The following is a 19,457-nucleotide window of genomic DNA, read 5'->3' as shown; positions in this document are numbered from 1 at the left end:
TAAAAAAAAAGAAATAATCATAATTTTTATAAATAGCGTGATTTAAATCCACTCAGTAATGTAAATTGGCTTTCCAGGTTACATAGCATAAATTTATTCTATTTATTATTTTTTTTAAACTTAAGTTGTTATTTATTGTAGAAGTAGTTATTTTATTTAACTGACTTCATATGTTTTTTATATATGATTGTAGTTTTAATTTTTTATTATGTTTGATATGTAATCTTATTTAATTATATTATATACAACTGATATTCAGGATCCCGCAAAAAGGCTTTTGGAATAAAAAATAAAATATTATTTCATTTACTTTGTAATTCTTTACTTGGGTTGTTGAAGTTGGATTTTATTATAAAAAACCATATATTGGTACAGAAGAATATGACATTTTACTATAATCTACAGAGAGTCCAGTCTAAAAGTACAGCTTAAAATTAAGAGAACCAGTTAACATAACTTGGCAACTTACTTTTAAATAAACATCAACGCTCGCAATGTTTTAATGTAAATTTGTCTACTTCAGTGTATGCACCTTTTGTTGCTCTTTAGATGCCTGGAAAATAATCTAACTTCTGCCAGGTGTTTAAGAGCATCAGCTTCATTATTAGACCTACACCTTCAATTTTTTTATTTTAAATCGTCCAAATCTCAAACTTTCTTTTGTTACAACTTTTAATGAAATTTCAAGCAAAAATGTTAGAGGAGTGATATCTGAGAGATCTAGCTGGCCATGCAGTCCGTACTTCATCAGATCTTACGTCTGGGGAAGTGTTGTTCAGGAACATGGTAACATCTCAATATAATTGTGGTGGAGCACCATTTTGTTGGAGATGAATCCGGCAGGATCTGAGGAACCGGAAAATTCTGAAACAGGTCGACGTAAATCTGCCCTGTCACAGTGGGCTCCATGAAAATGTCAGTCTGATTACACAATTTTTGCTTCATCATAACTAGACATTGACTATGGGTGTGTCCCTTTCATTTTTGATTACTGCATGGGGTTTTAAGTGCTTATGGTAATGTTGTAAACAGTAGAAAGAGATATTTGCAGTCCATAACTAGGTCGCCTAATGAAGTTAATGGGACGGGCAGTGAATGCGTAGCTTACTTGATCCATAGCCTCATCACAACTGTAACCTTTGATGATTTCTGTCTCTTAAAGTCATACCTTTGAGGACGTTAAACTTTGACGTAAAAGAATTGATATTCCATTCAGTTTGTACAAGCTGTTAAACATATGTACATGATTGAAATTCCATTAACTAAAGCATGCACTGAATGGTTTTTGTGGGATCCATATATTGATGGACTACAATCGCATTGGAGTCAGCTTGTCTGCACATCATACGCATATTCTACTGACTATTAAAAGTACCCTGAACAATTCTTGGAGATTTATGCTATCATTTGAGTCTACTAAGAAGTTAGGACTTATTTCCTAAATATAGGCCATTTGTTTTGGATACCTTTAGCCCAGACAATCTGTAAAGTTACAGCTATGTGTATAGATATGCAATAGGATAAGTAAAGTTTGTTATTACATAAAATTTTACTTGTGAATCATTAAAAAATATTCCAAACGATGTTTATTTTGAATATATGTTTAAAATATTCAGTTTTTTATCCATATTTTGCGACTTTTTACAAAATAGAGTAATGTTATTGTAATGGAAATAATTTTATATTAATTCATAATTACCTTTTAATTGTTGGTTTAATTTTACAGGTTATTATTGATAAATTAACCATCAAAGGAAGTACCAAGAATAATTGTAAGAGTAGTGTAAATAATTCTAACTTTTGTCAAAAGTCTGTTATTCCAGAAAATAATTTAAAAACACAACTTATTAAGCATAACGAAGAGAAGAATTATGTTTGTACCATTTGTCAGAAGACTTTTAATCAAAGTTCTGAATTAAAATCACATTTAAACGTTCATACGAAAGAGAAAATTTATTATGTTTGCAAAATCTGCCATAAGGTTTTTAACTGTAATTTTAATTTAAAGCAACATCTTAACATTCATACAAAAGAGAAGAATTATATTTGTAACTTTTGTCAAAAGTCATTTAATAACAAAACCAGTTTAAAAACACATCTTAATATTCATGCAAAAGAGAAGAATTATATTTGTAACTTTTGTTAAAAGTCATTTAATCACAAAAGCAATTTAGAAATACATCTAAATATTCATACAAAGGTGAAGAATTATATTTGTAACTTTTGTCAAAAGTCATTTAATCGCAAAAGCAGTTTAAAAATGCATCTTAATATTCATTCAAAAGAGAATAATTATATTTGTAACTTTTGTCAAAAGTCATTTAATCAGAAAGGCAGTTTAAAATTACATCTTAATATTCATACAAAAGAGAAAAATTAGTTTTGTAAATTCCGCGAAAAGGATTTTTATTGCCTTTCTAGTTTAAAGCGACGTCTTAATATTCATAACTAATTTCAACTATTTCTTATGATGTTATTTGTACTTGCGTTGTCGTTGATTGATGGGCACATATGACATCGCCTGTGTTTTTTCTGTAGCAATTCAGGTTCGATTTATCCTTTTTTAATTTTTAATACATTTCTAATATTAAAGTCAGCGATGTTGGAAGTCTGGATTCTTCAAGTCGTCGTCTCATATGAGTTAAGGCAAATGATTTCCTTAAATATATGTCCATATTTTCAGGGCTTATTTTTCATGAACATTCAAAAGGTGCATAGATCCTGAAAACTGATAAGCATCTTGTCTACAATTAGATACTTGGTGGGAGAATAATTGAACTGGCAATTGAGAGGAACATTTTAAATAATGTGAAAATATGAGCAGTTTTGTCACCATCTCGTGTACTGAAGTGTACTTTAGTGCCGTTAAAACTAACAGAAATAAAAACCGCTGAAGAGACATGGTTTCCCTGAATATAACACTTGCAGTTCCATCACTTTCTGTAGATTCCTCACATCTTCTTTACTAGAATTAAATATACCGAATAAATACAGTAGTCCATTAAAGCTTTTAATTCAATATTATCAGTGTGATTAACAAAGGAAGTGCAAAGCAGTAGTTTTAGTGATAATTTAGTAATTTTATGTTCTAATTAAAACAGTAATTCCCAATAATAAATTGAATTAATAGAGATTCAAGTTTTTTGCAGTTCCTTTTATTTGAGAAAGATGAGTCCTAATAACATTAGTTCAGTACTCCATTTATAACAATTTTTTTCATAAACAGACTTTTGTCTAATTTCCTCTTCAACAATTCATCGGATACACTCATCGCGTTTTTGTTTATAATTTCACATACATTGTCAGGACTTTCTATGTGACATTCACTATCGCTATCATATTCACTAAGTATAGATTCACGGTCATACAGATCATACAGAGGTATTTATACTCAGTAAAATCATAATTTGTTAAAAATTTAAATAATACAATGACGATTTTATTACCAAAAAAAAGTAACATTGCTACTATCATCGGTTTGTTTGTGAACACTGGTAAAAAATAAACTAGAAAGTTTTTATTGTACATGGCACTATAGCTGGCCTTGAAACACCCTTGAATAGAGTGGACAATGAAATCAGGGAAGTAGCAACTGTCATTGCAACATAGCCAACAAAAATATACCTCTCGGGTTAAAAATGACCAGATGACAGCAATGAATTAAATGTGTATAAATTTGCAATTATTTTGAATTTATGCTTGTAAATTTACCAAAATATTTTTCAAAATATATAATATCAGAAAATGTAAAAAAATTACATTTTTTTTAACACCTAAAAAAATTAAGAATCTTTAAGATTAGATCATACTTTGTTGCTACTGGTATATTCCGATACATTCTTTAAGAAATTTTTTGATATATATTTTAAGAAATATATTTCAGCAATTACATTTACCATTTCTATTTGAATCTTGCCCGATCTTTCGTAAAGGCAAAAAAATCTCCTCTTTACTATTTATTTTTTCCACACAGAATCTTCCCTTTCTAAACCACCCTGATATATTTCCCAATTTGTTTATTGAAGTGCTCTTCTCTTCTTTGTATTCTCTACAAGTTTTATAACATTTTAAAGGTTACTGAAAGGAGAAACATTCCTCTGTAATTATTGACTCCACTGTAAATTTTGTCTCCTCTTTTGTGTCAAGGATGAATTGGGGCAGAGTGGCCATTCTGGCAGGATTTTTTTTGGTCTTCCAAATATTTTCTGTAATAGATCATTGATTAATTAGCTAATAATCATAATTTAAAAAATTACACAGTTATTGGGTCCTCACCCGGATGCTTTCTTAATTTTTAGAGATCTATTTATTCTTTCTTTCTTGTTTATTCAGGGGACTTGAGTTTTCTAGTTTAGTTACAATATGTATGTGAAATGAAAACTTAATCTTCCCCTTAAATATTTAAGTGGATTAAACTATAATTATATACTCTTATTATTTAAAAATTGTGTTTTTGATTATTTTCATATGTACATTCAAAGTTATTTATTTTTTTAACCAAATAAAGTTCTACAAAAATCAGATTGCTTTTTTATTTAAAATGTACACGATTCCTTTTCGTAAAGACAGTTGGTTGTATTATATTATGACCAGATGCATTTATCCTGTACCAGTTAGATAATTAAAACTAAATTAAAGGTACCCCCACTTTGCCTGATCTACATTGTGAATCTGCATAGTCTTAACTTTTCCGTTTAATTTTTTAGTGTCCCAGCCATGGGGGTTTAAATGTGGTGGCCTCATATAAAAAAGTAGATTGTTATGAGGTTTGTTTCATTTATAAAAATCTCGTTTTTCTACATTTAATGGTATGGCATTGTTATAATCTTAGGCATATATGGACAATGTTAATGATAATTTTTTTTTTTTTTTTTTTTTTACTCATTTTCTCTCTCTTCTCCAGTCTATTTCTTTCCAGACCATCTTCTTTTTTTGTTTTCCAACTCGTGATTGAAAATTAACTTTCTAAACAGATCTTGTTTTAAAAACATAACAACAATACCTACGTCTTGGAGAAGCTTTTTAATCGCTTCAGTCTAATTAATTTATTTTGTTTTTCTTTCTGTAGAAATTTATTTTATTTTTTTTCAGTATTCTATTATTACTTTTTAAAAAGATGAGACCCTTTTTAATTAAATTTTACTCTGGTTGGGTTTTTTTATAACTTTACTTGTTCCTATTTGGTTTAAGTTGTTTTGAATTTCTTGAACCTCTTTGTTTTATACTCTAAATTACAGCCTCTCCTAGTTTAGATCCTTCTAGGTTCTTGTTTAAATCCTACTAGGGTTTTTATACAAGAACTCTTTACTGTTGTCTTCTTTATGGTGCTTTTGTGTACCCTTTTTAATTAAATTTTACTCTGTTAGATTTTCGTACAACTTTACTTGTTAAAAGTTCCTCTTCGGTTAAAATTGATTTTACTTTCTTCAACCTCTTTGTTTTTTACACTTAACGAGTTTTCTTTACCTTGTAGTTTTTATTTTTTTTACGCTAAAATAAAATCTCTCCTTGTGTATATCGTTTTAGGTGCTTGTTTAAGTCGTATTAGATTCTATATAATAGAAGTCTTCGGTGTTGCCTTTTTTGTTTTTTTTAAACTTAATGGATTTTTTTGTTTTTTACTGTAAAATTTTTTCTCCTTGTGTTTAACGGTTTTATTATATAGTTATTTTTTCTCTTGTACTAGTGATTTAGTGAAGCTCACTAAATACACTTAGATGTGAACCTTTTTCCTTCTCTGTTTACCCTATTTAATCTCTTACTTTTCTTAATATAGTCAATAAAGTATTTTTCTTCTATCTAATCTCTATTGATAAGTTGAGCTGTTGTTGTTTATTTTATATTAAAAAATTGATTAGCTTAAATCTTTTTATGTAAGCGTTATGATGTAGCAAAACATAAAGTAATATACTTCTACATGAAATGCTAATAAAATTAAATTTGAAATAAATTGATCATTGTTCAGTTATTAATTAATCATTGTTAAATATAACTGACTTTTTTTTAGTTTTACTGGCAGTAACTGCTAAGTTACTAGCAGTTTATACTAATTTTCCATTAGCCCAATGGAAAATGTAGCATATGAAAAATTTCATACCTGACTTCTTAATTTTTTTACATGATTTAGGTAGATTTCATAATAAAGTTAGTGATTCTAAAGGGTACAATGATTCAATTTCTGGAAAATTTCTACACATCTTCGCGTTTCACGTCTCCCCAGACCCCAAAACCACCATCAGCTCTAAAGTTTATATATATATATATATCACTTTCAAATTGTTCCTTAAAAATAACTTGACACAAAATCTCAGTTAAGTTCACTAATGTTCAAAATCAGAAAAGGGGGGGTGCATTTTCAAAATAACAAAATATCACTATAACTTAATTATTAAGAAAAATATAGAATTCATTTATAGTTGTTACTACTCTATGGATAAGGGCCTAAAACTTATATAAGTAAAGTTTTTTGATATCGCCAACCATTGGCCCAGGGTGTGTAAAAATGTAGTTTTGAAGATAAAAAGTTATACCCTCCCTAGGCACAGTCGGCAATCGACTGTCCCTAGGCACAGTAGGCAATCGGTTTAAATTAGTTGTTAGTGTTCTAAACATCACCTAAAACTTCTGTTCTTTAAGAATTTTTGATATGACCTACCCTTACGACAAGGGATGACCAAAATGCTCCTGAAGTTGTAAAAAGATGGGGCATGTTATATGCTAAACATGTGCAACTATTGTCATATTGAGTAAATTTGAAGTTTTTCTTAACGTTAAGGTGGAAATCTTTTTTTTAACACTGATGAAATCTACCACTGCCTTCCAGCGTGCGGAATTTTTTTTTATTCAAATATTTATTTAAACATTATAAATGGTCTGATATTTTACATTATTCATGCATGTGAAACATGCGAGGTGTTTACATGTGCAGTATTCATTCAACCCAGATGTAAGGTGTTTTGAAAACATTTTTTTTTTCAGATGGCTTAGGATTTTTAAAAATGTATTCAGGTTGTTAGGTGGATTTCCCCCAATCAGCATACTACACAATCTCTTTCTGGACATGGTGCTTCACCATGTGTAGGGCCATTGATGATGTGCACCGTGTTTTATACTTTGATCCAGGTACAAATCTGAACATACTAAAGCAGTTAGAAAGCTTGCGAGAATAAATTTTGTTTTTGATCTGCAAGTAAATTGGAAGACCAAAAGGCAGTGGAACATAGTTGCTGGCTTCCTTAGATTCTTAGCCCTGCGGAGGATGGCTGAGGGTGTGTGATGCTATTATAGAATAGCAACCTGTGTAGCTAGGGGCCTGCCTGGGTGCTTACTACCTACCAAGGTAGGTGTTTTGGCATGACGTCCCAGTAAGCTGAGATATTTGCTGTTAGGATGAGAATGGATCTTCAGCATTGTCCTGAAATGTAAATACTCAAGGAATATTGTATGACCTGCAAAAATATGTAACTCATATAACACTATCACCCAAAGATATTATTTAATAAAAAACAACTACTTGGAGAAAAAACCTGTACAATTTTTGAATATCTAGTAATTAATCATTTATTTATTCTTAATGACTTTATGCACATAATTTGGCATTGATTCAACAAGTGTATTACTCATGTTTTCTTGATTTCATCATAATGAAACTATATCAATATTATTTGATGGGAACAGGGTTCCCACCAAATTTTAAGATTTGTTTTCCTGAATTTTACTGAGCAATTAAGTAAAAATTTCTCGATTCTCATAATTACGCTATTGCTGTTTACTGCGCAAGATATATAGATATTTTGTTTTTTTGCAGTTTCCACCATCAAAATAGCTGTCCAACTCATGCCTTTTTTATTATTATATTCATTTTTAAAGTTCATTTTTTAATGAGTTTTTTACAATATACATTTTAAAATTAGGGTATTTTTTATGATAAATCGTTTCAATAAATTACATTGTAAATTACAAAAAAAAAAACAACAATATTTAATAAGTTTTTTGCATAAAAATGAAAATCATCGTAACTAAAAGTAATACAGATAAGTTAAAAAAACTAACTAAAATTAAACTAATTAAAGCAATTTTTAAAAATAATTGGCTTACATCTAAGATTGCTAAAAAAATCATAAAAACTAGCGTTTTGAAAAGTAAGCAAAAAAACAATATTTAATAACTTGGTTTGAATAAAAGCGAAAAGAAACATAGATTTCAATTTAACAAAGAATATATGTATGATTACAACTTAAAGGAAGATTAATGTTTTGTTCTTTGAACAAATTTTCCACTTGCCAAGGTGCCAAATCTTGTAGGAACACTTTGTTGCATAGTGGAAAATTTGTTTTACAAGATGTGTCACAACCCTTTCCTTCAGAATCTTAATATAACCATCACTTTTCAATATATTACCATTTGGAAGTAATGAACAAGGGCCTTCAACCATGAAACATCCCAAAACATTTTTTCTGGGGAATGGGGATGTTTTACCGATTGCTGGATATGAGCCAGTGATGCATTTCTAATATATGAAACCTTCTGCCCCTGAAGAAAAAATGTGACTCATTGGAAAACAAACAATTTTTCTCAGTATTCTTTGGTCCAGGTTTATGCTTTGGCCCTCAAAGCATAAACGCCAGCAATTTACACACTGCTGGCATTAATAAAAGCTGCTTTTTAGCTGGCCAATGGGCTTTCCATCCAACTGCAAGAACTATAACAGTTTCACATGTAAATCTGTTTCACTGACTGCTAATTCTCCACTTAAGTCCACAGCAAACAACTTTGGATCAAGTTTAATTTTCTTTAATAACTGATCGTGTGTTGGAGTATTTTTTTACAGCCAAATTTGCCTTTCTTTGAGGTGAAAATAAACCAGTTTCTTTAAATTGTATTAAAATAGCATTCACTGTCCCTAGTCTAACACCACACTCAAAGGCTACTTGTTGTTATGTCATACTGATAAGCTCAGAAAAAGAAATAATTTCCGAACGCTTTCTAGGAATATGTCCATTATTATATATTCAAGACACAAGAAAAAATACAAAAATATGATTTTGTAATAAAAAATGAAATAAACTTTCACAAAACACTATTCACAACAAGAAAATTGCTAAATAATCAAAGAACAATAACCTCACGTTACACAGGTAACTTAAAGAATGGGTGTGGTCAAGCAGTGTAGGCACATAATAGAAATAAATAGCAAATCACCTGTGTTCAGATTAATTTGCACCCTATTATATACATTGTAACATAGAGTGAAATTACACATATAATTTAAAATAAATTGTAACAACCTGTAGTCTAATTTTTAACTTGTAACATTTAACAGTTTTAATTACTTTACATGTAGTAGTTGTAGACAAACTGACACGAGAGACAAAGCCATCTCTAAAAACATCAATCATGAATAAATACAACCCATAATAGGCTTACTGTGGTATAATAATCTTAATAATAATATACATGTGAATATATAATGACATGTTATTTTTACAGTAAATCATTATATTGCATTGCTATAATAATATAATTAACTTACTTAATAATGTATGTAATGCTTGCTTTTCGTAATTCAGTAGTAACATGCTTAATCTTAGGAAGTCTATTTAATAATTTCATAGACCTTTGTTTGCGATATACTACTTTTGAATCAAATACATCACACATTTTTTTGGTACTTTCATTTTCATCATCTTCCATTTCATAGACAAATTGCCTCATAAAGCCCTCACGAACCTAAAAAAGAAAGTATAATAAAAAAGTAGTCAAAAAAAATATAGTTTTAGATTAAGAATCATAAATAACAGTAATTCAAATTGAAATTTTATGTTTATTAAACACTAAAATTCAGTATTTTTTAGTTTTACATTCTGTTTATGTAAAACTTATTAAATAATGTATACATATATAAAATATTATTAAAACTAAACAAAAATTTCCAAATTAAAAACTGGAATAACTCTTCCAGTTTAACCTTCCGGTAGATGCACCTCATGGAGTCACATGAGCAGGCGTGCATTGAAAGTTGAAGCTTCCTGCTCACTTTCTTGTATATAGCGTTCTAATTATATAAAGATATCTTGAGGTAGCGATTTGATTTCAGCTCGTTCAGTTAGGGGTCCTTTCATTAGGTCCATAGCAAGATTTTTCTGAAAAATTCTTCTTCTTCTTGGTATACTTTGTGAAGGAGAGGAGAAGTTTATACTAGTGAAGATTCATTAGCATGTAAAATATTGCGACAGGCCAGTCTTTACTCGCGATACAAAATAAACAGCATACATTTTATCGCGTGTGTCAACTCCTATTATAATCTAATATGACTTCTGGTTTGTTCATCTCTTTATCAATGGCCATGCATTCATTTCTTTTTCATGCATGTTGGCTATATTGACTTTTGTTATTCTCCTTTAAGAAGCTGACCAAATTAACTCTGAGGCATTTAATTGACAGCAGGCAACTGGCAACTATAGTGATCTAACATCTCACTGCAAAATTTTTGTAATTTGTATAATTTCATTTATGGTGTTCTAAAAACTTTATAGTGATTAATAAGCATAGCTTTTATGAAAGATTTAAAATTTGAGATGACAATAGAAAATTCGAATTTTTTTTTCTGTAATCACAGAATAATGTCATTTTTCTCCGTTACATGTTTACATATTTGGTTTCATAATCAAGCATTGCACGATATAGGACCTAGTCTAAAACAATAATCAATTTGTGTGGAAGAAAGGTTAACATTTTCCTGATTCACCCTTCAAAGCACATACAATTTATCTCTGTGTGGTTAATCATACTGCTCTGTTTTCCAACAAAATAACATTCAGCCTCTTCTATAAATTCATTTTCATTTTCAATATTTAAATAATAACTTGTTGCCTTGTACCCAACTGCAACAGAATTCTCCTCTCCATCCATATAAAACCACTTATACTTATATAAAACCACGATATAAATTATAATTGCTGAAGTTGCCTTTACAGCATTTTGCCATTCATAAGACAGCATATGATTTTGGTTATACCACATCTCATCTGTTGAAATATTTTGTATTAGAAGCTTCCAGATTGCATATTCTTCTAAGGAAATTGTGGCGAGTTGCTTCAGTATTTGCAGATTCAAATAGTACTGACTTCCTATTGTGTTTTTTAAACAGAAATTCAGTGTTTTTCACGATTTTCTATAGGTTAGAAATTGTTAGCTGAGTATGCTGTCTTGAAGTTTCTACCTGAGTTTTCTATAGTCAGAAACCGTTTATTGATGTAAAAAATTTGTATTGTTTGCCAAATAGCACACTAATTGTGAAGTTGTTAATTACTGTCTTTTTCCGATTGACAGTGACAAAATGCATTTCTTTGTATAAGAAATGCACTTTCTTGTTTCCTTTCTCTTTTCTTTTTATAAGAAATGCATTTTCAATAAGGTAAAGTGTTTTCAACATTCTGAAGTTTTTTTTCTTGCTCAAATTTTCTTGACTGAATCTAAACTAACACTAAAGCATTATGATGCATACTTGTATACTGTTTATCTTTTGTCATTGCACATTTTCTCTCTCTTCTAGCTTGAAAAAACAAATAGCGCTTAAATCTATATTTATCTTTGCCTCTGAGAACTGAGGTCTTCCATGTGTCATGTTGACTGCTTGTCTAGTACTCAACTGTTAAATCGATATAGTAATATAAAAAATAAAGGTGATTTATTTTGTGGTTTTCTTTGGAATTTGGAATTGAAGTTAAACTTATAAGTAAGCAAACGTAAACAAAAATTTTTAAAAATCCAGTTAGGAAATCATGAATAATTCTATCTTAACAATTACTTCAGAAAAATATTTTATGAAAATAATAATTTAGCTACAGGACTTAATACATTTTAAATGGTTAATAAACAGTTTATTATTATAACAACAGAATTTCACAAAAAAGACAATTTCACAAAAGATATCAGCAATACATAAGATACATATTTACTTGTATTTGCAAATATTTATTGCAGTTACTGTTATGATGTGTCATCAAAAAATTATGAGTTTTTAAAGACATTTGATATGTATGAAAAAAATTGCTCATGTTAGAGAATTAAGAATTGTTTATTTCAATAATTAGAGAAAAAAATATATGGGTTTGACAATACAAACATTTTCATTATCAGATGATGTTAAATATTTGTTTTAAAAAAAGGAAATTGTGATACGGAATTTTGATTTAAAGGAATGGGCTAAGTAAACTATTAGAATATAAAGGTGCATAATGCTGTATGCAATTAGATAGATGATAAATGCAGGATAAAACAGAAAGATTTAAAAGACCTAGCAGATCATCATACCCTTGTTCAATTATTGAAAAATCAGCAATTGAATTGAATATTTATTTTAGAACCGGGTTTATATTAATCAATGGAACACGAATAAAAAAGGAAAAACAAAAATGTTTTTGAAATTGAGATATTTGAGTTGTTTTCTCATTATGTTCTGAAGGAACCTACTGAAGCCTACCATATCCAACAACCAAGTAGAAGGTTTATTAGAAAAGTACAACAGAAATAAGTGTGTAAAGGTAAATGTTAAAACTGATAGGCAGTAGCATAAAATTTGTGAAAGAATCATGGAAATGAAAAGTATAAAAGGAACTGCGTTGACATACAATGACAAAATAAGCATGCGTTCAGATTTATTAAAAAAAGGCCGCACAAATGACAGTGATAGCGACTGTGGTTTAGAAAACAAATACCAGGTGTTATTTTATTGTAAAAGAGATTTGAAAAGGGTGTTCAAAAATACTAACAGTAGTTAATATTTTTTCAATATTAATTATTTTTAATTTAACTTATTAAATAATTTCAGTCAAATAATTTCATTTTAATATTTTTCAATATTCTCTCTTTACAACAAATCAGTGTTGTAAAGAGAGAATACTCCAAATGGATGAAAATCTTATCAAAAAGGAAAGAAATCTTAAAATGCAAAAACATAGTGCACATTTTGTGAGGCAGTGACAAAATAAAAACTAAAGCTTCTAATTTCAAATAGGCTTCAGAGAAATTACTGAATGATAATCATGTATTTTCTGCAGGAGTTAGATCAGTTTCTAACATCTAACATATATATACTGGAAATTTAACAGAAATCATTATAGTGAGCATCGTAACTGGTCAGTCAATGATGTGTTTTAAAAGTTCACTTTTCTTTAAAAGGTATTAATTATTATGAATAATTCACATTTATAAGCAATAACTTATTATCTGTATATTTCAATTTTATTTTGTACTTGGCAATAAACAATATATTTAAACTAATCAGAGAGATGTTGGATTAATTATTTAAAATTTTTTATGTATACGTTGTGTACTCTTGCATAATGTAGACAAGCTTGATAGTGATTCAGTGATGGTGATGATAATTTACTCTGCCTACAATAAAAGAATATATTTGTTTTACCGCAATCACACCTGGCACAGCAATTATTATTAAACTGTAAAAAATCTGGAAAAACTCAGGTTAGCAATAATTTTTATAAAATATGATATTTGTTAATTTAAAATAATGGTGAAGATACCAGAGCCTTGAACTATATATATATATGTCTCATAGTCCCAAAGATAAAAAGATTTTATAAAATTAATAGCAACTTGTAAATTGTTAAAAGGGTGCTGATCTGAAATTTAATGAGTAATAGGTTAATAAAACAGACTACCTTATGTAAAAATCTGAGTAGGATTGTGGAGTAATAATTTAATGGAAAGCAATCAAAGTCAAGCTTCACAAAAAAGACAAAAAATGGCATCCAAAACATACATTGAAAAATTAATAAAAATAAAATTTTCATAGTCAAAATTAGGTAAAAATTTTGATGCGACTTGTTTTAAAATTGGGTGGATAATTTGATTTTTTTATAAAAAAAAAACATCTTGAGTGCATATAAATTTTACACTGACAGAAAAATTTTAAATATCATCAGTAATAATTGTTTATCAAGTTCATGTATATCTACAATACTTATAATTAGCGTGCCTAGTCTGTTACTACGTATGCAATCTTTTTTTATCATATTAATAAACTTAATAGTGATTTAATAATAATTAAATTTTTATCTTTTAAGAAAGAAGCGTTTAATTTATTATCTAAGTTCTCTTTAATACTTCAATTTTAAAACTAATTAAATTATTCATGCTGTTTCCATTCAGATTTTATAATTATTGGATAACATCTGTGTTATTTTAATCATAATTCAATATTATTTAGAGTATAGGAATTTTTAGACTAAAATGCTCAATACAACGTAAACTCAGTGTATCATCCATTAATTTCCAACAACCCCCATTCACTTATATGTACAAAATAAATTCACAATCAGTGGCCAAAAGTGTACACCGCATTTATGAAAAAAATGCTTGAAATTATTACTTTTGGTATTTTTTTTAGAAAAAGTACATTTAGAAAATTATTTATTTAAAATTAATTAACTGACAACAATAAAAACAAGTAAATCTTCTACAGTGGTATTATAAATCACACACACAATGCAGACTATAAAATATGAATTGTGTAAATAGGATTTGTGAAATAAATGACATTACCTGGTTAAACCAGTTTCTCCTTAACAAGAATTTTCTGGCTGATTTTTTTTTTAAATTGCCATTTATTGAGGAAATATAAATGAAATATGTTTTGATGTACTGAAAATTTTTATATTCTCAAAATATTTGTGAATACAAGTGTATCACAAATTCCTTCAGGACTTTCATAACATATTGTACATGTGAAAATAATGGAAAAAGTACATATGTGCTAAAATGCTTAGTTTGCGAGTTATGACTAGTGAAAGATTCCATTCTGATTTCAGCTATCCCAGTGAAATGAGATTGTAATGAAACATTTAGGATGTAAATGAAAGGACAAAATTAGGGGTTTTGTATGGTTTTTGACCTGAAGATTAAATAAAATATTCCCAAAATTATCTGGAGTAGATTTTGAGAAATCTGGGGGAAAACAATAAATTAGGATAAAAAAACCTTTTTTTTTTATGTTTGATGTATAATAACTTTGTTAAATTGGCAATAAACAAACAAAACTTGTAGAAAATTTAATTCTGAAGAAAATTGTCTAAGATAAGTTGAATAAAACAATGAAAAGTTATAAAAATTTGAATTTTATTTAGAAACAGTATGTTACTACATTTATTAGAATGTACTTATTTAATGAAAAAAAACTAAATCTTTTTTGGAGATCTGAAAAAAAGGTTTTGTAAAAACAAAACTTACTGTTAAAATATTTAAAAAACTGGAAATTACACAACAATTGTAAAATAAAAATTCCTTATATAATAATTTTTTTATTAATGACAGAAATAAAATAAATGAAAAATTATTATTTCAAACTTGTCAGTAACAGCAGCTGATCAACAATGCGCAATACTGTATTAGTGTTTAAATCATTCTGTTAGGTACATTAAATATTACCAGGTACTGTGAACTGTGCTGTTGTTAGAGAAGGGTTTCTGTGAGTGTTAGTTTAAATATGATCTCTGCCATTGAAGTAATGTCATGTTTATTTACAACAGAAGAATATGCTGATATAGTATTCATTTTGGGTGTGTGTAATGATAATGCTGTAGTAGAATATGAAATAACCCACCGGGTTGGTCTAGTGGTGAACGCGTCTTCCCAAATCAGCTGATTTGGAAGTCGATGGTTCCAGCGTTCAAGTCCTAGTAAAGTCAGTTATTTTTACATGGATTTGAATACTAGATCGTGGATACCGGTGTTCTTTGGTGGATGGGTTTCAATTAACCACACATCTCAGGAATAGTCGAACTGAGAATGTACAAGACTACACTTTATTTACACTCATATGTATCATCCTCATTCATCCTCTGAAGTATTATCTAAACGGTAGTTACCGGAGGCTAAACAGGAAAAAGGAGGAGTAGAATATGAAATATATTTTTCAAATCATAGGATTCTAGATTCCAAAACAATTAGCATGACTTTTTGCAATCTTTGGAAAATCAGTTTGCTACCTAGTGCACGAGCTACGAACAATCTGACCAACATGACATATCATTGATAAAATTTTAATCAATGCAGTCCAGGTGTCAGAACACAACGCCTATCTAAGCGGTTTGTTGTTTTACATTTGATGGTTGGACTGTAACAGTCTGCTTCATTTGGAGTTGTTCAACTAGTAGAATACTAATTGAGAACTCTACATGTATGTTTTGTTTACCAATGATGCAAATTTCACTGAAGATGGCATCAACAACTTGTAACAACTTATGCGATCAGCATAAAAGAGAATTAAATACTCATGAAATGATGGAGGCAATTTTCATCACTGATTTAATATCAATGTGTGATGCGGTCTTCTTCACAAAAATTATATAGTACTCTAGTACTGTAATTTTTCTAACTTTCTTCTTTTTTATTCAACCTATCTTACACCATTTTGTTCAGAATTAAATTGTCTGAAACATTTGTTTAAAAGTTTTATGTCTTTATTACCCGTTTAACAAAGTTATCATACATCAAAACATAAAGAGCAGGGTTTTTCACCCCTGTTTATTGGTTTTCACCCCAGATTTCTCAAAATGTATTGCAGGTATGGTTCTGGGACCTATTTTATTTGATTTTTCAGATCAAAAACCATAAGAATTCATTAACTCTGACCCTTAATTAATGCCCTAAAAATTCCAGTAGGACCTCATCTCACCAGGGTAGCTGAAATCCGAGCAAAATCTTTCACTAGCCATAACTCACTAACAAAGTATTTTAGGACATGTTTATAAGAACTTTTTCCAATACTTTCATGAGTAGAAAAGGTTATGAAAGTCCTGGAAGAACTTTATGATACAACCTGTATAAAAAATATTAAAATATATGAAATGCTAAAAGTCATAAAAATTTTATTTTTTCAAAAAAACTTTTAATACCGTAATTATGACCGAATCTATTTTCAGAAAATTTTGACAAATGCAAATCTTAGTTATAAAAAGAAGACAGAGCAGTGAATTCTCAGTTTTAAATCTTTCTAGTTTTATCATTTTAACTGAAAAAGAACAAAACAAAACCTTTAATAGTAAAATAAATGAATGATTTAAGATATTTCATATAAATAATTTAATTTTCTGTCAGATTCTTTGAGGAAAATAATTTTTTTTTAAATATGTACTTCATTTTTAAATCTATAGCTGAACAGTTGTAGCAAGGTGCTTGCAGGGGGAAGTAGATGTACAGCTCTGGGAGGTACACAACAAATGCATGGAAGAACTTATTCATGGCAGGAATCAGTGTACTAACCTATGCAAAAAACATTAAACGTATCATTATTTACTTACCATAATTACTGTAACTCTTCAATACCGCTAATTTCACCATCTGAATCATCATTGTCACTGAATTCACCTTCACTATTACCATCTGTATGGTTTTCACAATCGTTTGCTGTGTTCAGTATAATTTCCGATACCTGGTCAATCACATGATCAGTCTAATAATTTTTTTTCTAATTGTTGCACAAGCTGACATTTTTGCATCCAGTCGTCTTTATTAATTACACCTATTTTACCTTGTACTAATTCTACATAATCATCCAATTTGAAAGTCACATTTTTATCAACAACATAATTTTTTATATCAGCCCATTTCATCACAGTCAGATTGAGATGCAGATGATACGGTGGAAGCCGTAATACACTGTTGTGACCCTTTTCAGCAAATAAAGCATCTATTTTATACATTTTAAATCATGATTTAGCGGCTGAAATTAATTTATATAGCTTGGGTTTTAACAGGTTTTCATTGAACAATAGTTCTTTTCAGTAACCATTCAGTCATTTCTCAGAGGTTGATTTCAGTGCACCATTCAACTCCAGATTGTGATATGGTGCATAATCAATGACTTAACACTAAATGTTGTTTAAGTTTATAAATTTTTTATGAGTTGATTTGTAACCCATTTTTTATAATTTCTATAATTCTTACTATCATGGAAATCGCCACACTTTTGTTCAGATTTGAAAATCAATAAGTCATCTTTTACAAAAGCATTTCCCCCCCCAGCATGAATGATAATTACTCTTTGACCTTTGAAATCAGAACAAGTAAGCCAGATGTTTCATCAGAATCATTCGTCCTACAATATGGCCTTGTGTGTGTTGAATGCACATACGTTTCATCCGTAAAAATGACTGGCCATACTTCAGCTCTGTATTTTTCTAATGTTCGTAGGTATAGTATTTGTTTCTCCTAAACATCATTTTTTTTTCTTATTAAAAATCTTCTATTATTACACATCTTTTTCCATCTAAATCTTAATTGTCTTATTAACTTCCCGCAAAGCCAATTTTCCACCCTTGAAGTGTATTTTGTTCTTTACCACTGTTAATAAACGTTTTATAATAGATTGTGTACTTTGTGAAACATTAAATTCATTTATAGTTCATCTAATAACACACTTGTCAAAGTAATCAATTTCTGTTTTTTAGTTTATTTTGTAAATGTTTTTTGTTTGGAATAGAAAATCCACTAGCGGATGCTACCTTTTTTTTAATTTCCCCAATTATTCGCAGAACACTACAGCGAGAAACTCCTGTTGTTTCAGGAACCCTTTCCTGAACTTTTGTTAGTTACCATGAACCTTCTTTTTTCATAAAAGAATAAACAATGAAAGTGACATCACAAATCTGGCTAAGTAAAACTTTATGACTACCTGTTTTGGAATTTCCATAACTACAAATGTAAAACTGCTAATGATAAAAAACACTGAAATATATCCGATATTATACAAATATGCATAATGTAAATCAAATAAATAAAACCAAAAATAATAAAATAAAAATGAATGTGTAAAAACTTATACTCATAATAATTTTTACATAAATTCACATGATTTAAAGTAATGACTGTGCTTAGTGTTTTCTATACTATACAGAATATGTTTCTTTGTTTTTATTGATGAATTAAAATGTTTGCTTTTGTTGGTAAAGGTGATTACCGCTAAACAAATGACTCATACATACATACATTCAATTTTAAGAAACCGACAATTAATTGGAAGGATGTAAGACCAAGCTCGATGATTAATATGTTTAGACTATTTCAAATGTTCGTAGCTGGCAGTGAGACAGCCATGAATTTGTTTACAAAAACATTAATGAATGCAAATTGATGCTTATAAAAAAAATTTATACAAGCAACAAAAAAACAATTTACAAACAATTTGTACATTTTCGATAAATAACCGATGAATGAATTTATTTAAAAATTTTATGGTACAGTATAAAAAATTACACAAAAAAAATTTTTAATGTGGCATTGCACATTACGCATGTACAATTATTGTACTGCAGCTTATGTTTTTAACTTTCATTTGTACTTTGAATTGAACTCGTCAATGTCAAACTGAAAATTAAGCAATCGTGCCCTACACTACGATAAATGGCTTTGGCTATTACTCTAAGTAGAGGGGAAAG

General features: G+C 29.0%; 1 protein-coding gene across 1 annotated transcript in view; it reads right to left on the bottom strand.

Annotated features, from left to right (window-relative positions):
- The window catches only part of LOC142317882 (uncharacterized), a 111,649-nt gene extending 93,926 nt beyond the window's left edge, over window positions 1-17,723 (bottom strand). The window contains exons 1-5 of the mRNA XM_075354427.1: window positions 17,541-17,723; window positions 17,331-17,452; window positions 13,338-13,398; window positions 9,533-9,729; window positions 7,336-7,414 (exon numbers count right to left, since the gene is read on the bottom strand). Of these exons, the coding sequence (XP_075210542.1) occupies window positions 7,336-7,414; window positions 9,533-9,729; window positions 13,338-13,398; window positions 17,331-17,452; window positions 17,541-17,723 (642 nt within the window). The remainder of the gene's footprint in view (window positions 1-7,335; window positions 7,415-9,532; window positions 9,730-13,337; window positions 13,399-17,330; window positions 17,453-17,540) is intronic.
- Between the last annotated feature and the right edge of the window lie 1,734 nt (window positions 17,724-19,457).

The sequence above is a fragment of the Lycorma delicatula genome, chromosome 1, assembly GCF_047948215.1.
Source record: "Lycorma delicatula isolate Av1 chromosome 1, ASM4794821v1, whole genome shotgun sequence".
Classification (NCBI taxonomy): domain Eukaryota; kingdom Metazoa; phylum Arthropoda; class Insecta; order Hemiptera; family Fulgoridae; genus Lycorma; species Lycorma delicatula.
Note: the sequence above shows the minus strand (reverse complement) of the source record. Positions and strands in the feature narration are given on the sequence as shown.